Source organism: Nymphalis io, chromosome 16 (genome assembly GCF_905147045.1).
Source record: "Nymphalis io chromosome 16, ilAglIoxx1.1, whole genome shotgun sequence".
Classification (NCBI taxonomy): domain Eukaryota; kingdom Metazoa; phylum Arthropoda; class Insecta; order Lepidoptera; family Nymphalidae; genus Nymphalis; species Nymphalis io.
In genome coordinates, this window is record NC_065903.1 from 10,725,617 (window position 1) to 10,744,346 (window position 18,730).

General features: G+C 35.0%; 1 protein-coding gene across 4 annotated transcripts in view; it reads left to right on the forward strand.

Annotated features, from left to right (window-relative positions):
* LOC126774286 (calcium-transporting ATPase type 2C member 1) overlaps nt 1-12,955 on the forward strand; it is a 32,618-nt gene extending 19,663 nt beyond the window's left edge. For 2 of the 4 annotated variants that reach the window (XM_050495731.1, XM_050495730.1), the window contains exons 4-19: nt 1,845-2,001; nt 2,228-2,486; nt 2,590-2,827; nt 3,409-3,540; nt 3,986-4,152; nt 4,243-4,388; nt 5,750-5,952; nt 6,195-6,482; nt 7,331-7,428; nt 8,543-8,630; nt 9,296-9,425; nt 9,922-10,091; nt 10,162-10,325; nt 10,887-11,020; nt 11,580-11,683; nt 11,903-12,955. In XM_050495731.1, coding sequence (XP_050351688.1) covers nt 1,845-2,001; nt 2,228-2,486; nt 2,590-2,827; nt 3,409-3,540; nt 3,986-4,152; nt 4,243-4,388; nt 5,750-5,952; nt 6,195-6,482; nt 7,331-7,428; nt 8,543-8,630; nt 9,296-9,425; nt 9,922-10,091; nt 10,162-10,325; nt 10,887-11,020; nt 11,580-11,683; nt 11,903-12,039 — 2,615 coding nt within the window. In that variant the 3' untranslated portion in view covers nt 12,040-12,955. Of the gene's footprint in view, nt 1-1,844; nt 2,002-2,227; nt 2,487-2,589; nt 2,828-3,408; nt 3,541-3,985; nt 4,153-4,242; nt 4,389-5,749; nt 5,953-6,194; nt 6,483-7,330; nt 7,429-8,542; nt 8,631-9,295; nt 9,426-9,921; nt 10,092-10,161; nt 10,326-10,886; nt 11,021-11,579; nt 11,684-11,902 lie in introns of those variants that run through there. The other 2 variants (XM_050495732.1, XM_050495733.1) reach the window with 2 other exon arrangements.
* The last annotated feature ends 5,775 nt before the right edge of the window (nt 12,956-18,730 follow it).

Genomic DNA, 18,730 nt, shown 5'->3' on the forward strand with positions numbered 1-18,730 from the left:
ATTATTATTATTAACAGTAACGTGTATGTTAACTTCCGATACTATACTTGGGTATGATGATAATTTGCAAAGTGAATCGATTATGATTTTATCAACAATTAATTCATCGAAATACTAATTATAATTTAAAATATAATTTTGTTATCATTATATTATTAAGAGGTAACTTTTTTTTGTTATATATTTCCGGTTTCACGCATAAATTGCTAATCCGATTGCTATGCAACATTAATATTAGTTTATAGTATCAGTTTAGAAATCGCGTTGTGTTGTTGTACGGACGAATAGTTGGGTCGGAGAATGAAAATATAATTATATCTCAATGTTTAAAAAAAGAACTGAATAAAATCCTTATTATATGCGAACGAACTCGAGTTGGTTAGCTTATTTAATTTATTATAAATATATGTATATGTATGTACATGTATGTTAAGCACTTTTGTGTTGTTATTATAGATAGAATACATATAGAAAACTTTTTTTGTACACTACAAAAGATTAAACGTTACATATCACATGGATACAATCTTAGGATACAACTGGCGGCCTTATAGCTACATAGCGATCTCTTCCAGGCAGTTAACGAATTATTATAGTAGCACAGTAATTGTGTACGTTTAACTACACTATCATTTATTAATTGCGACCAATTAATGTTGATTATAATAACAATCTTTCTGTCTAAGCTTTACTAAACATGACTAAACATTTATTCCTATTATTTTAATTATTTATGATGATGAAAATTCAGTTGTGCTTGCCTGGGTTTGAACCCGTAATCATCGGTTAAGACTTACGTGTTCAAAGCATCTTGATTTTTCAAAACTAAATTAAGTATTTTATTACGTCCTTAAGTAATTTTCTTTTTAAATAAACTCTTAAAATAGCACTTGAAATATTTGAATCATTTTCGTATATACTGGCAATAGTAATTGCCAGTATATACGAAATATTGTTAAAATTCTGATAACAATGGCTCGACAAGGAAAACAAACAAACAACCAAACACTTTTAGTTGTATATAAATTAAAAATAAAACATATTGATGCACCATTAACATTTTTTAATTCATTTATTGCTTAAGAGCGTTCGCTACGGCCTTGGAATATCACTAAAGATTTCTAGAATTCTGACAACATATTTAAATGCAAATTGACTTATTTGCATTTGATGATATCACGTTGAAAGTAAAAATATATAATTTAACTATATATGGCATACTAAGGGATGTGGTAGTCGAAGGATTGATCTTTGGACTATTGTCTCCCCCCCCCCTACTTTTGGCATAAAGCCTATTAATTAGTTACAGTATATATTTAATATGAATATTAATGTCTGTATATGTTTTTTATATGTAACGGACAGTTGGCATATGTTATTCATAGAGAAATTTATATACTATTCTAAGAAGCCGAGATGGCCCAGTGGTAAGAACGCTGAATCTTAACCGATGATCGTGGGTTCAAACCCGGGCAAGCACCACTGAATTTTCATGTGCTTAATTTGGGATTATAATTCATCTCGTGCTTTACGGTGAAGGAAACTTGCATGTGTCTAATTTCACTGAAATTCTGCCACATGTGTATTTGACCAAACCGCACTGGAGAAGCGTGGTGGAACAAGGTCCAAACCTCCTCAAAATAAAAGGGAGAGGAGGTCTTAGGCCAGCAGTGGGACATTCACAGGCTGTTACTTACTGTAATATACTATTCACTGACAATTAGTATATATACGGTAGATGATGACAGAACAACGTTTGTCAGTTTGTTTTAATATAACGTAATAATAAATATGTTAAAACTTGGTAGTACAAAAGTCGGATGAAATCAAATGTTTGTCAACAGGTTCCGCAGTCGTGAGTATATGTATGCGACAGTTTGACGATGCAATATCAATAACTGTGGCCATCATGATCGTGGTGACCGTCGCCTTTGTACAGGAGTATCGATCCGAGAAGTCGCTTGAGGAGCTCAACAAACTGGTACCGCCGTCATGCAACTGGTGAGGATAATATTTGACAAGCAATTGCCATTTTAGTTTTTTATTTAAAGCACTTGATAAAAAACTTCGTTTAAGAGAATGATAAATTATGAACATGAAGAGAACTCGATGTATCCTGTTGAGTGTAGTATAAGAATTTATAATTCGCTTAAATATAATTTATATGATCAGTAGTAACCGGTAAATAATGTAATGCGTTTTACATCAATGATATTAACATTTTCAGTCTCCGAGAAGGCAGCGTGGAACATTTCCTCGCTCGGAACCTCGTTCCCGGTGACATTATACATCTGAACGTAGGCGACAGGGTGCCCGCAGATTTGAGACTCTACGAGTCTACTGATCTGGCGATAGATGAGTCCTCCTTCACTGGGGAGACAGAACCGGCTATTAAGAGTGTATTGCCGAACAAAGCGACCGCGGGTCGAGTTAATAAGGATAATGTCGCGTTTATGGGTACTCTAGTCAGATGTGGAAATGCTAAGGTAAATAAATTATGGCTTTTCTGTATTGATTGAATAATAAAAATATTAAAATCTTCTACCTGTGTTACATCCTTTATTAACAATAATAATTCAAACTATGCAGGGTATAGTAGTGAGCACCGGTGAGCGTTCTGAATTCGGTGACATGTTCCGAATGATGCAAGCCGAAGAATCACCTAAGACACCTCTACAGCGATCCATGGATACCCTCGGGACTCAACTATCTTTATACTCTTTCTGCATCATCGGTTTCATAATGGTAGCTGGCTGGCTGCAAGGGAAGGCTATTCAGGAGATGTTCACTATCGGCGTGAGTCTGGCTGTGGCTGCTATACCAGAAGGTGAGTTAAAAGTAGATTGCTTATGCACTGTCTAGGTACATGATGAATTTTGTTGTGTTTTTTGCATTAGATCAATGAATGAATGGCATTACAGATTAAAGTGTTTTTATTTAAAAAAAATATTCTTAACCCCTCATGATATTTTCCTTCACCAAAAGACTGCTTATAAACAAAAATTAGGCAAATGCAACCTATGCTTACCATTTGGTAAGATCTACTTTTTTTTTGGACGGCTATCGAGACAAATAGACTAAAAAGTGGACATATTTACGACAAAAATGTACAATAATTCAAAAACAAATGATACCTAAAAAATTTATCATTTCACATATCTAATGGTTTTATTTGAATTGGAAGAAAGTTTTCTTACAAAGGTTGGCAATAACTACGGCTATTTCAACTTTCAATGTCGTTGCTCAAAAAAAAAGTCGTGCTCTTCCCAAATCATTTGAGTGAGTTGCAGTTACATCCTTCTTTAACTGACACCTTCCCTCGCTTCATAAAGCTGATGGACTTTATTTTACTTCTGTGTTTGCACAACTTTTGAGGATGGTTTACAATTAGTAGTATATTATTCGCAGGATTACCAATCGTTGTGACCGTCACATTGGCGTTGGGAGTGATGCGTATGGCGAAGAGAAATGCCATAGTGAAGAAGCTACCTACCGTTGAGACGCTCGGCTGTGTCAACGTTATATGCAGCGATAAAACCGGTGAGTATTGTTTAATGGCATATTTGTCACAATATTTCTAAAATATATGACCGAGTTGCGTTGAGTTGAGTAAATGTGTAACTAGAAAATATATAAAAATTATATATTATCGTTTGTTCTTAATTATATATTGTGTAGATTATTATAATTATTTTATTTAAAAATTGAGCAAAAGTTATAATAGAAAGTAAAACTCAAACATACGAATGAGACTTTAAAAATATTATCATAATAAAATTCTTAAACCTGTTTCGTATATGACTTTTTAATTGGAGAACTATTAAATGATATTTAATATTGACATTTAACTTTGCAATTCAATTGTGCAAAAAATGTATAGAATTTAATCTTTACGATAAATATAAAAATGCAGACATTTTTAGTAAGATTTGGAAAAAAAGAACGTCTTTCTATAGATTCGTACAACCTTATCGTTTAACTGTAGGCACATTAACAAAGAACGAAATGACGGTCACGACGTTATCGACGTCGGGCGGGCATATCGCGGAGGTGACGGGGACGGGGTATAACACACGAGGCGAGATACAGCTCAGAGCTTATAAGGGCAGGGACCTCGACGTGGCCAGGATGGGGGTCACCAGCATGCTTGAGGTAAGCCGATTGAAATGGTGTGTTATGCTCTGACGATATCACTTATTAATCTCAAATTACTAATATTCGGGTAACTTCCAAATTCTCCAGGTGGGTGTGTTATGCAACAACGCGATTATCCGTGACGACGTATTGTACGGCCAGCCTACAGAGGGCGCTCTACTCGCTTGCGCCATGAAGAACAACATGCACGATTTCAGAGAACAGTACAATAGGATCAATGAGATTCCTTTCAGGTGAGATTATTTAATATATTTTTTATATTAATAACAGGTAGTGTAGAGACTAATGTTACTTCTGAAGAGGTGGAGGAGGTTCCCCCATGTTTTTAGCTTATTCCACCACACCAAATTAGGTTGTAACTAAATATATCTGAGGGAGCCCAATAGCGATTTGCTAATAGCTCTGCTATATTATACATGTGATTTCATCATCATCACCATATTCAGGCCACATTAATCCACTACTGGACATAGACCTCCTCATCGGTGCGCCAATTCTCCCAGTCACACATGACTTATATATCTTTTTATTTATAAGACACAATTATTCCACTTAATTACATTAATATAAATGGCCAACACATAACATATCTGCGATTTGATTTGACGACCACATTATCATCATGGCGGAGACTTTGCAGGATGAACTGAACATTGAAAAGACCAAAATTATGGCCAACGAAAATGTATCCCCGAGACTAGTGGTCGTAAGTGGCTCGAAGTTGTGCAGGAATATATAACCTGGGCCAAACTATACAACTTGGCCGGCACAACTTTGAGAAGGAGGCTAAAAGAAGAATACGTTTGGGCTGGGTGGCATTCGGGAGCTTGCGTCATATTTTTGAATCGTCGATCCCAGTCGCTTAAGACTACGGTCTTTAAACAGTGCGTCCTACCTGTAATGACTTACGGTGCCGAAACGTGGACACTCACCGTAGGATGGTCTAAAGGTTTAAGGTCGCTCAGCGAGCAATGGAACGCGCGATGCTTGGGGTTTCTCTGGCAGATAGAATCCGAAATGAGAACATTTGCCAGAGAACTAAAGTCAGTCGCGCGTAGAATTAGCTCGCTGAAGTGGAAGTGGGCTGGTCGTGTCTCCAGGCGCATCGATGGCCGATAGAGCCGACACGTGTTAGAGTAGAGACTACGCTTAAGCAAACGTAGTGTAGGGCGCCCTGTGGTAAGGTGGACCGATGATTTAAAAAGGTAGCAGGTACGGGATGGATGCGGACTGCCCAAGATCGGGATAGTTGGCGTTCTATGGGGGAGGCTTTCGTCCAGCAGTGGACGGCATAAAGCTGAAAAAATCCACTTAACTACTTCCATCAATTTTTATTTTACTTTTAAAGTTCCGGTAATAACTTAAAATGCCATTAGCTGATACTTAAAATGCAATTTTTCCACGAATCCATAACGAATACCATAGATTATTCAAGATCGCACTCTCCGATCAATGATGTCAACTCACTCAATATCAACTCAATATCAAACTTGTTTATTTGTCTTTATTCCTGCAGCGATTGGATTAAGCAGTATAGGTTTGTAAAGAATGTAGTTTAATTACATTAGTTAATCTATAACATTTCATCCCTTAGTTCAGAGACGAAGATGATGGTAGTAAAATGCGCACCGAAGTACCAAGACAGAAGGTTAAACGAGGAACTATTCGTAAAAGGGGCTATAGAGAAGTTACTGCCGCTCTGTACCACCTACATCGACAGTGCGGGCAACTGCGTACCTATCACGAAAGAGAAGCAGGCTGACTTCCTGAACGAGGCCTACAACATCGGAAGGATGGGTGAGATTATTTATTTATAATTTAGGAAGGGAAGATGATAAACAGTATACTTCTAAGTGCCAGTGAGCTGGTCGAGAGCTAAAAAGTACTTAACTAAGCTAGAATTACTATATATAATCAGGTGCAATCGAAAGTGCAAAATGACATCTACCAAATGCCAACTCGGTCAATGTCTATGAGCACAGGGTACGACCACATAACACGTTATAGCCACGTAACAAGTGACGGCGCTGTTCCCCCAGGGCTGCGCATAATCGCGCTGTGCCGCGGCCGCAGCCTGGACGCGCTGACGTACACGGGCGTGTGCGGCGTGTGCGACCCCCCGCGGGAGTCGGCGCGCGACGCCATCGCCGCGCTGCGCCGCGCGCAGGTGCAGGTCAAGATGGTGACCGGCGACGCGCGCCCCACCGCGCTCGCCGTCGGTGAGTGGCGCGACACTGGCTCAGGTCGTTCGGTAGGGTGGACCACGCAGGTGCAGGTGCAGGTCAAGATGGTGACCGGCGACGCGCGCCCCACCGCGCTCGCCGTCGGTGAGTGGCTCGACACTGGCTCTGCTCGTTCGGTAGGGTGGACCGCGCCGGTGCAGGTCAAGATGACCTTTTGATCTACAAATGCGTTAATCTTGATGTCGAAAGTCTATAAGTCTGCATACCAATCAGGGTAAAGTACTTTGGACTATAGCCACATCTAAAGAATTACTTTCTATCTCTTTCTGGTCTTGCCTAATCGTTCTATAAGAGTGAGAAAATAAAGACTATACCTGTGCTCTATAATATTATCTACCGCGCACTTGCTTAGACCTTATAAATGGCCGTCATTGCTGAAATTGGGGATGATGATGGGAAAACATTTGTTAAACCTTAAAAATTGTTAATTTTTTTTATAATGAAACAATACATGTATAATGTTTTTCTTTACAAAATTGTAAATAATTTTATCGATTCAATATACTTAGTCAACAATATTTATATCAAGTGTCTACATTAAATTGCCCGTTCAAAATATACCTTTTATGTTCCTATTCTATCCTAGTTCTACACGAACGAGCTTTGCTAGAAATCGCTTTTTGATAAGAGCATGTGACAATTATAATAAACGCTACTCTAATATCTTTCTATCTTTAAGGAAAATTTATTTAAGTTCTTAGAAGCTTAAGAAACTGTATTTGTCATTAATATTCTTATCGGTTTTTCTTGTTCTGCTTTTTAAAGACTTGCTATTACTTTACTTTGTATACTTTAATACTTGCTAAATAACTTGTTCTTGTTAGGTTCACTCCATGTTTCAATGTAAAAGTGGAAACTTTGTTGGCAATCAAATGTTTATGTGTATTATGCTGTATGTTTCCCAAAATAAATAAATAAACATTTTATTTCAGCTCAAATGGTTGGTCTCGACGTGTTACATTCAACATCTCTCTCGGGAGAGCAGTTCGACAGCATGTCGGACGACGAACTAGACGCCGTCATTGATTCGGTCAGTGTTACCTTTACGAAATTAAAAAATTATGTATTTCAAATGACATATAACTCGTACATGTAATAAAATAACATTTTACAAAATAGTTACAATAATATAAGTTGCATTAATTATTTAATTATACGAATGGGAACAATGACCAAAATGAAGTTAACTCTACCCTATTCCAATCGGAGTAGGATTAAAGGTACACAAATCGTAGATTTACAAATTGCATGCGATTTTCTAATTGTTCTGCTGTATTACGCATTATAATCAATTCTTGATTAATTTACATTTATTTATAATACAAAACTATTCCACTTAACTAGTTATAACCACATTAATTTAACTTTCGAAGTTCCGATTGCAACTTCGTGAACATTGAAAACGCCATTTTTTCGCGAATACATAGATTATTCAAGATCTCGACCAATCTCGCTTCAATTAATATCGGTGAACAATAATATCGAGGTCAAAGTTGTTTATTTCGGTTTATTCGTCTTGTGGTTAGAATAGGCTATACGGTTACTACTTATAATGTTCATCTAATTAAATTTATCGTTGAAGAAGATCAAAATTCCTGTTGAAATTATGAGATGTTTGAAATAGGTAGGCAATTTGTTGTGGTCACCCGATGGTTAAGTGACGGCCCAGAGACATTGGTGCTTTAGGAAATTACAACCATTGCATCGCCAATGTGTCACCAACTTTGGCAACTAATATGTCCCTTGTGCTTGTAACACTAATAACTCGCCCTTCAAACTGGAATATAACGACAACTTATTATTACAGTTTGGTGGTAAGCCTACCCATGTGGGCTTGCACAAAGCCTTACCACAAATAATCCAAAAAGTATTTATCAATTTAAAAGTTCAAAATTAGGATATAAATACATACTGATCTCCATAAATATAATATAAAAACAAGAGACAAATGAAATATTTCTCTCTTGGAGTACTGTTGGTATGGATCCCATTGGAAATCGATGTCCCCATTTCTAGCACAAGCTTTAACCCTTTGTTGGAGAGGTAAATTGATATCTCAGTAACTCGTTTAAAAACTATTATTGCTTTTATTTTTGTTATATAATATAATATATAATTAATACGATTTTGTTTTATAAACACAGGTAACAGTATTCTACAGGGTAACGCCAAAACATAAACTTGCGATTGTCAAGTCGCTTCAAAGACTTGGCAATATTGTTGGAATGACAGGTGAGTTGATTAACGTCCGCTTTCATAACTATTTTACTTCGAATTTTTAATAGGTCTGTGGCAATCGATGACGTATTTAGCGATCAGTTTTTAGCTGGATTAGTAAATTTGCCTATGTTTTATTGCATAGTATTGGAAATGAATCCGTAACAACCTGTGAATATCTCACTGCTGGGCTAAATGCCTCCTCTCCCTTTTTTGAGAAGGTTTGGAGCTTATTCCACCACGCTGCTCCAGTGCGGGTTGGTGGAATACACACGTAGCAGAATTTCAGTGAAATTAGACACATACAGGTTTCCTCATGATGTTTTCCTTCACCGTAAAGCACGAGATGAATTATAATCACAAATTAAGCACATGAAAATTCAGTGGTGCTTGCTCGGGTTTGAACCCACGATCATCGGTTAAGATTCACTCGTTCTTACCACTGGGCCATCTCGGCTTTTTTTTAAATAAGTTTACTTTAAAATTAAAAAAAGATTAAAATATTCCTTCAATAAGCTTCTGTTAGGTTTTTTATTTTATTTATGAGTGGAGTTGGCTTCATAGTTCTATTTAACAAGACAACATTCCCTTGTCCAGTAAATGACACAGATAGATTTTTCTACTATTGGATAACTTTATTATTCAGAAAAGTATATTGTTTTTTTTTTTTAAATAAAAAGGTGATGGTGTTAACGATGGTGTGGCGTTAAAGAGAGCGGATATCGGCATCGCTATGGGTCGGAACGGTACGGATGTGTGCAAGGAAGCCGCTGACATGATCCTCGTGGATGATGACTTCGCTACCATCATGTAAGTAAATGGTGAAATAGTAGAAATACACAATTAACGTCTTCGAAATTTATTAGATAGAGCTAAGAAATTGAATTTAAAATTAAATATTTAAAAGTGTAAATTTCTTGTCGATGAAGTATTTTTTCTAAGTTATACATTTAATAAAGTGTAAAGAATAGTGTAGACGGTAGACGAAACAAAAAAAAATATCATAAATGTTAAATTGAATACGCGAATAAAAACCTTTTCTTTATGTCACCTCTAGTTGTAAATCGGTTTTGTACATTCTCTCGTAAATATTGCCATATGAAACTTTCATGTTTTATTTTTTCTATTTTCTTCGTATATTAATTAAGACTAAGAATATAGTTTTGTACGCCCAAAATATGGGAATTTTATGTACTTGATTTTCTATCTATAAGTTATTTGCGGAACAATAAATATCTTAAACCATATTGCTGTTTGGTGGTAGAATATCTGATAAGTGGTAACGTTTGTACCCCCCCCCCCACAGATCCGCCATCGAGGAGGGCAAGTGCATCTTCTACAACATCCGCAACTTCGTCTGCTTCCAACTGTCGACGTCCATCGCCGCGCTGTCGCTGGTAGCGCTGGCCACGCTGCTGGGCGTGCCCAACCCGCTCAACGCGATGCAGATACTGTGGATCAACATTATCATGGACGGTGAGCCCCCTGACGAGTCTGTGTGCCGTAGCCGCCGCTGGCCCCGACTGTAACTCCGCCGTGTGCGCAGGCCCGCCGGCGCAGTCGCTGGGCGTGGAGCCCGTGGACCGCTCGGTGCTGCGGCGCCGCCCGCGCGACCCGGCGCGCCGCATCATCTCTCGCGCGCTGCTGCTGTCCGTGCTGCTCGCCGCCGCCGTCATCATCGCCGGCACGCTCTGGGTCTTCAACCGGGAGGTGACTGCTCTCACGTTTGGACGACGCTGTCCGCTCGACGAGCACAGATGTATAGACTGGACCAGTGTAGAGGCACAAGGGACATAAGATCTTGGTTCCCAAGTTTGGTGGTGTATTGGCGATGTAAGCGGTGGTTAATATTTTTTACTAGACCAGTGTCTATGGGCAGGGGTGACCACTTACAGTAACAGCCTGTGAATATCCCACTGCTGGGCTAAGGCCTCCTCTCCCTTTTTGAGGAGAAGATTTGGAGCTTAGTCCACCACGCTGCTCCAATGCGGGTTGGTGGAATACACGTGGCAGAATTTCACTGAAACTCGACACATGCAGGTTTCCTCACGATGTTTTCCTTCACCGTCGTAGCATAAGATGAATTAAGCACATGAAAATTCAGTAACGCTTGCCCGGATTTGAACCCACGATCATCGGTTAAGATTCACGCCTTCCACTGGGCCATCTCGGCTTTTTTCTTACCATCAGGTAACCCGTTTGCTCGACCGCCTTTCTATTGAATTGAGTAATGAAGAGTTTTTTGAATGTAACTTAATTGTCAACTTTCAGATGTCTGACAACAAGATAACGCCCCGTGACACGACGATGACCTTCACCTGTTTCGTCCTGTTCGACATGTTCAACGCGCTGTCGTGTCGCTCGCAAACGAAGTCGATCTTTCAAATCGGTTTCTTTTCCAACAAGTAAGTATATTTTGGTGTTTGGATCGATTGTGACGGCCATTTGATATATACTTTGAATCTTTTGGCTAGTATAGTATCTCTTAAGTGAAATCACCATGTTTTAATATAACAAAAATATTTCAATTGGCACATAATTCGTTATCGATCGTTACAGCCCATATACTGATCCTGAGTATGTATTTACAAAAGAAAAGTGGTATATGTAGTATATCAGTTGTCTGGTTTCCATAGCACAAGCTTTGTACAAGCTTAATTCGGGATCAGATGGCAGTGTGTGAAAAGTGTCCCAGGATATTATTATTATTATTATTACTATACTTAATGTATGTATGTTTAAATTTACTGGTGTGATGTAATAATTTTACTTACAATATTTTTAGTTTTCGCTTAATTATTCTGAAAGTGATTTAGTTAATTGCGCATATTATTGGATATTATGTATATATAGCGAAAGGAACTTCGTTCGAATCGGGTTTCAAACGACATTTCCCCTCTTTTTTAATGTGGATATAATATTTATTTGGTGTCTAAATATTACATTGGCATTTGGTATTTTCAGAATGTTCTTGATAGCGGTGACTCTAAGTCTAGTGGGACAGATGATGGTCATCTACTTCCCGCCATTACAGAGGGTGTTCCAAACTGAAGCGCTCACCGGTCACGGTATGATTATTTTTTGCAAAAACTTTCTAACTTACTGTGGTATTATGTGCACCAACTGTGTTACGTAACCTTGCATAATTGTATCAGTTGAGGGGGAGGGCGTGTTTCGTTACCCTCTTTAGAGATGATGAATATAAAGATCTTATAAGAATGCTTAGCAGTAAGGTTGTTTACATCAATCAATTTTTTTATTATTATTATAAATTTGGTACTTTTCAGATCTCATATTTCTAGTCAGCTTAACATCGAGCGTTTTTATCGTAAGCGAAGTCAAGAAACTAATCGAGCGAACATTGAAGAAGCGATCATTCGGAAAGTTCTCGACGAAGCCACACGACGCCTTGGATTTCGTATGACACGAGTCCGAGAGGAAGACGCAGTAGGCGCCAGCGGCGGCCTGTGTCACTGCGGCGGGACACTGGGCGGGCCGGCCCGGGACCCTCTGCCGGGTGACACGAGTGTAGCGGACGTCCGACACTGTGAAGTGGACACCATTGCGAGTGCGAACGAAGTGAAAGTGTGTTTCTGTGACAAAATGAGACGCGGTATATCCGAAGTGAGCTCGTCGAGCGCGGCCTTCGCGATATACGATGGCAAAATCGATATTCCCTTATAATTTAGACCGGCACGTGTCGCAGTATTCTTGTTTTAATAGCAAATTTTTTTTTATATACTTTTGTTGTGAATAGTCTAAGCGGAATCTTGAAATGTAACTTTATTTTTATTGGTTACGCTTAGGAGTAACCTTGTTAAGTAAATATGGCGTTAGCTTTTAGATTACAATTTTGTGGGTTATTATTTATTTTGATTGTGTTTTTTTTAATTTTAGATCTAAACTAGATAAGGTAACGAGACCAGTTCGTAAGAAATAAAAAAAAATGCTTCTAATTTCAAAATAATATCAACTTTTTTTTAAAGATTCAGTTGTATTGTGTCAGTTAAATAATTAGTACAGATCTTGAAAAATAGTGTAATTATATATTTTTTCTATAACTTTTACAAAATTACTTTTTTATTTTTTGTTTTTTTTTTTTTTTATAAAGTACAAGAATTATTAATTTCTTTTATTTTTTCTATTCCAACCATAGACACTTTTTAATAGCATTTAAATATTTATTGTATATAACTCGTGTGTATTTTTATCTTATTGGTTTTAGAAATATGGGGGCTTAGGTTTTATAGAAAGTAGATGTTAAAAGGAATTGTTACTTGATCCAATTTCATTCTACACTTGCGATATTTCGATTAAAATAAATATAAAATTATATTATTAAGATAAAACAGCCTATAAGGTCAAAATGAAACTTTAAAATTTCATATAAAATAATGTTTTTATACCATAGAAGTGGTAAAAAATATATAATAGGATAGGATAGAATTTAATTTTTTCTTAATCTTACGATTTCATAATAAAATTTATTCTGCTGTTTTTTATATTTCTTATTGCATTTTAAGAGGTATGTTTTCTTGTATTTAATGTTGCTATTCTATCATAGATGATGAAAACATGTCTTAACGTTCGAGGTTAGCTAGATTATGTAGGATTTCCTACATAACCTAGCTTCTATTAGATTATGTAGGAAATCCTAACTAAAACTGCAAGTTGGTAATTTTGAATGTCTCTTAGCTGTCAACACATGTATATATATATATATATACAGATAATCACGTCACGTGGTAGTAGTATCAATTTTTGTTTCGAGGGATGAGTGTTGTCTTTGTAAATAAATGATGTGTCTTATGTGAAAAAAAATAAGGGCTTTTCGTAGGATATTTTTTCTATACTTTCTAATGTAGCATAGTGTTGGGATATGTTATACCATTTAAGTTGCTGGAACAAAAAAGAAAAAAAAATGATATCTCTTAATATTTGACAGAAATATAAGACGGCAGCTTAGATTAAATATATATTTGTGAGGTTATTTCTTCAAGTTGTACAGGCTGTGATAAGTATTATGTCTTATTTCAATCAGTATGCAGTGTTTAATTTTGATAAAATAAAAACTTATTTAACTATTATTTATATTAACATTTATATTATTGTATAAAATTTTGTTTGTTTTAATAAGAATTTTTTTTTTGGGCGCATCTGCCATTAAGGGAGGGGTTTGCCCATACTCGCATCGCGTGGCGGGCACCAACTGGATGCGGAAGGCGGAGGACAGGGAGCTTTGGCGCACCTTGGGAGAGGCCTATGTTCAGCAGTGGACAACGATTGGCTGTTGATTTTAATAAGAATTTAGATCAAGAAAAAGTCACAGTAACATACACACATTTGCATTAATCTTTAAAAACAAAATTGATGAATTTCTGTATATATTTCCAATGCTTATCTTACTATTATCTTATACACAGTATAACATCTGTGTTCTGATTTATTTTAAAAAGGAAATTAAATCTTTGGTTTGGAAGTAGAATTTATCTGAAGCCAGTGTGATTTCACCAGTAACTTTATTATAAGATATTCTTAGTTGACCGTTCTAAGCTATGGCAATATGGAGTTACCATTAAATAAGAAACCAGTAGCTTGTATATAATACTAGAATATTGTACTTTATGTTTATTCAATGTTTATTCCAAGTCACGGTAATTTAACCAGTGACTTTATTATAAGAAATTCTTAGTTTATCGTTCCAAGCCAAGGGAATATACAGTTGCCATTAGATAAGAAATCAGTAGCTTGTACATAATACTAGAATATTCTACTTTGTCATACTATAGAGTTCTGAGTTATATTGAAGAAAAAATAGATTTTTTGGTTATTTATTCCAAGTCGCGGTAATTTCACCAGTGACTTTATTATAAGATATTAGTTTACTGTTCCAAGCCAAGGCACAATAAAAGTACCATTAGATAAGAAATCAGTAGCTTGTACATAATACTAGAATATTCTACTTTATCATAATATAGAGTTCCGAGTTATATTAAAAAAAAATTGATTCTTTGGTTATTTATTTCAAGTTTCGGTAATTTCACCAGTGATTTTATTATAAGAAATTCTTAGTTTACCGTTCTAAGCCAAGGCACTATAAAGGTACCATTAAATAAGAAATCAGTAGCTTGTACATAATACTAGAATATTCAACTTTGTCATAATATAGAGTTCTGAGTTATATTGAAGAAAAAATAGATTTTTTGGTTATTTATTCTAAGTCACGGTAATTTAACCAGTGACTTTAATATAAGATATTAGTTTACTGTTCCAAGCCAAGGCACAATATAGTTACCATTAGATAGGAAATCAGTAGCTTGTATATAATACTAGAATATTCTACTTTGTCATAATATTTGCTCTTATGAAATATGTACCTAAATAATATATTTTAAAAGCTTTTGTCGACATGATTACGAGTAATTGAACAAGCATACTCATATTTATGGAGTAAGTCTCCTGTATTTACGTAATATATGATTTATGTATTTAATAAATAAATATTACATATGTCATTTAAGAATTCTGTATGCATATGAATTTAAATGGAGTTGTTTCCATTTTTTATTTAGTGAATTATGATTCGATCCAAGACTCAACGCCAATAAGAGCCCAAGATCAATTAATTGATGAAACAAAAAAATGATCAGATTCATGTTATACACAGACGAGCCGGTTGGCGTGGTTGGTAGATACCTGCCGTTCACACTGAAGGTTGTGGGTTCGATTCCCACCCAGGACAGACATTTGTGTGCATGAACATGTCTGTTTGTCCTGAGTCTTGGTGTAATTATCTATATAAGTATGTATTTACAAAAGAAAAGTGGTATATGTAGTATATCAGTTGTCCGGTTTCCATAGTACAAGTTCTGCTTAATTTGGGATCAGATGGCCGTGTGTGAATAATGTCCCAGGATATTATTATTATACATTTAATTTTACTTGTGGTAGGGCTTTGTGCAAGCCCGTCTGGGTAGGTACCACCCACTCATCATTTATTATACCGACAAGCAGCAATGCTTAGTATTGTTGTGTTCCGGTTTGAAAGGTGAGTGAGCCAATGCAACTACATGCACAAGGGGCATAACAGCTTAGTTCCCGGGGTTGGTGGCGGATTGGCGATGTACGCGATGTTTGAAATTTCTTACAATGAGAATGTCTATGGTTACCACTTAACATCAGGCTGCCTACCTAATACAATAAAAAATACATTTGGACATTTATAAAACTGAAAATTTATAAAACTGAAAAGAACTGAAAATTATTTTTAGTTTTAAAGTTATGTTGAGGTCTAACGTTGACAATGCTAAGGAACTTGTGAATGGAGCATTAGGTCACATAACTGAAATCATTACAGGCGTGCTCAACTGTATGGCGATATAATTTTGGTTCGCATAGATTTCAAAAAGATGCGGATCCACGTACGACAGCCTGAATCAGTTTAATTCCCTATGTTGATCACGATCCATCTAAAAGGAGAATGCATCCAATTGCCTTGTCTCGGGGTTGAACTATGCCTAAAACGCAAAAAATAATTTAGATCATGCTCTTATTCATCTTGGCTTGAAACTCTTTGCTGCAGGTCAAGCTTAGGTGGCTTAAGCCGAGTTCGGTCATTAACAGGTCTTAAAATCGAAGAATTGGATTGCTCCAAGCTGATCTCCAAGAAACCTTGCGATGTTCTTGCTCTAAACGAAATGGATCGAATGAAATAACTAACCAGTACATTAGTAATTTGAATATTATTTTATCACAACTTAAACGACGATCGCGATGTCATAACTAAAATAAAGTAAGTTGTTTTATAAAATCCTATTAATAAAATATATGTAAATTAGATAGAAATTACTAAACAAACAAGTGTCATAATATAATGTTCTGTTTATCTCAAAAAAATAAGTAGATTCTTTGGTTATTTATCCCAAGTTACGTTGATTTCACCAGTAACTTTATTTAAGGATATTATTAATTTACCGTTCTAAGCCATGGCACCATTAAATAACAAACTAGTAGTTTGTTTATATTATTATAATATTTTACTTTCTCATTGTATGTTGTTCTAATTTATCTTGAAAAATATAATTTGGTGGTTTATCCCAAGTGATTGAGTTTCCACTAGTAACTCGTATTATAAGAAAAAAATAATTTACCATTCTAGGCAGTGCTGATATATCGTTACCATTATTTTTTTTTAAATAAAATAGGAAGGCGGACTAGCATATGGGCGACCTGATGGTAAGTGGTCACCAACGCCCTATAAGATATATAAATAAGAAATCAGTAGCTTGTATATAATACTAGAATATTCTACTTTATCATAATATATTGTTAAGGTTTATCTTTAAAAAAAGTAGATTCTTTGGTTATTTAATCCAAGTCACGGTAATTTCACCAGTGACTTTATTATAATAAATTCTTAGTTTACCGTTCTAAGCTAAGGCACTATAAAGGTACCATTAGGTAAGAAATCAGTAGCTTGTATATAATACTAGAATATTCTACTTTATCATAATATATTGTTAAGGTTTATCATAAAAAAAGTAGATACTTTGGTTTTTATTCCAAGTCACGGTAATTTCACCAGGGACTTTATTATAATAAATTCTTAGTTTTCCGTTCTAAGCCAAGGCACTATAAAGGTACCATTAGATAATAAATCAGTAGCTTGTATATAATACTAGAATATTTTACTTTCTCGTAGTGTATTGTTTTAATTTATCTTGAAAAAATAATTTGGTGATTTATCCCAAGTGAAGAGTTTTCACTAGTATAATATTACTCTATTATGAAATGTAGTTAATTTACGTCGATGTTCCATATTTGAATTATGATGAATTAATATCTTAGAATGATCACACATCTATTATAGAAAGCCTGTTTAATTTTAAAATCGTGTGGTGTGTAAAAGCCTTTTATTTAACAAATAAGATAACGTGTTATGTCGACAGTACTCAGTACAGTAGGTACAATAATTGTGTATAGTTAATTGTCATTTAAGAAATGTATAGGTTTAAAAAAAAACCAATTAACTGTAATCTACATCAAAACATTTCATAAATTTTATAGTAGTTATTTTTGCTTAAAAAATCATCTAATAAAGAAGTTATTACTTCTTCATTATTAAAAAAAACTATTAAAGGTTTTTGAATTTGGAATTAAAAATATTTTGTTGTGATTGGAATGAAAATGTTTTAAAACATCTAAATTATTTCAAAACATGATACAAATACGGTATTAATTTGGGGCTGTTTAAATTTAACATTTAATTATAATATTATAGTTATAAGATTAAAAAAAAAATGTAAGTATTGTTATTTTACAAAACATTCGCACGCTAAAATGAATTAAATGTATAATGCGGTTTTAACTGTGAAACAGTTATTTCTAAAGTTCGTGTAATTATTTATTATAGCCACTAGAAAATAACTTCCTAAATTGTTCAATACTTTTTCGCATATAAAAACAACTTTGAAAATAGCTTTTAATAATATTCTTCATGAACAATACTTCTGAAAATTCTTAAGTGTTATAATATATCTAACTATTTATGGTACTACTAATAAGATGTAGCGTTTGACTCTCTATACTTTTAATATATTAAAAATATACTAATTAATATATTATCTATAATGTAGACTATATCTAAAAAAAATGTTTTTGAATTTTACACACGTACTTGGTACGTCTTTTATAATATTTACTTATCAATGTAATAATTTCCATCAATTTATATTAAATGTAACAAAACGGGTATAATTATACATATATGTATGAATATATATTCGTTTTCGGTGCTTGGAGTTCAATGGACTTATCTAACCCAAAGTAGATACGGCGAATCGGGTGCTCAACAATATACTATAATACGAATGAGAATATTTTATTTCAAAGTGAAAATCAATAATAAACTTATTTAAAATATGTCGTAATTTTCAAAATCTAATTCAATTTAAACTTTCATCCGTTTCGGTATGTTGATTCTACTGAGGGAAATCAAGAAACTCAGATATTCTTATTCATTGATCATATACGAGTGATCATCGTAGGCATATAATTAAATGTATTTATTCATATTTCTTATGTTATATTTACTGTTGTCGTGCTTTCTTTTCTAA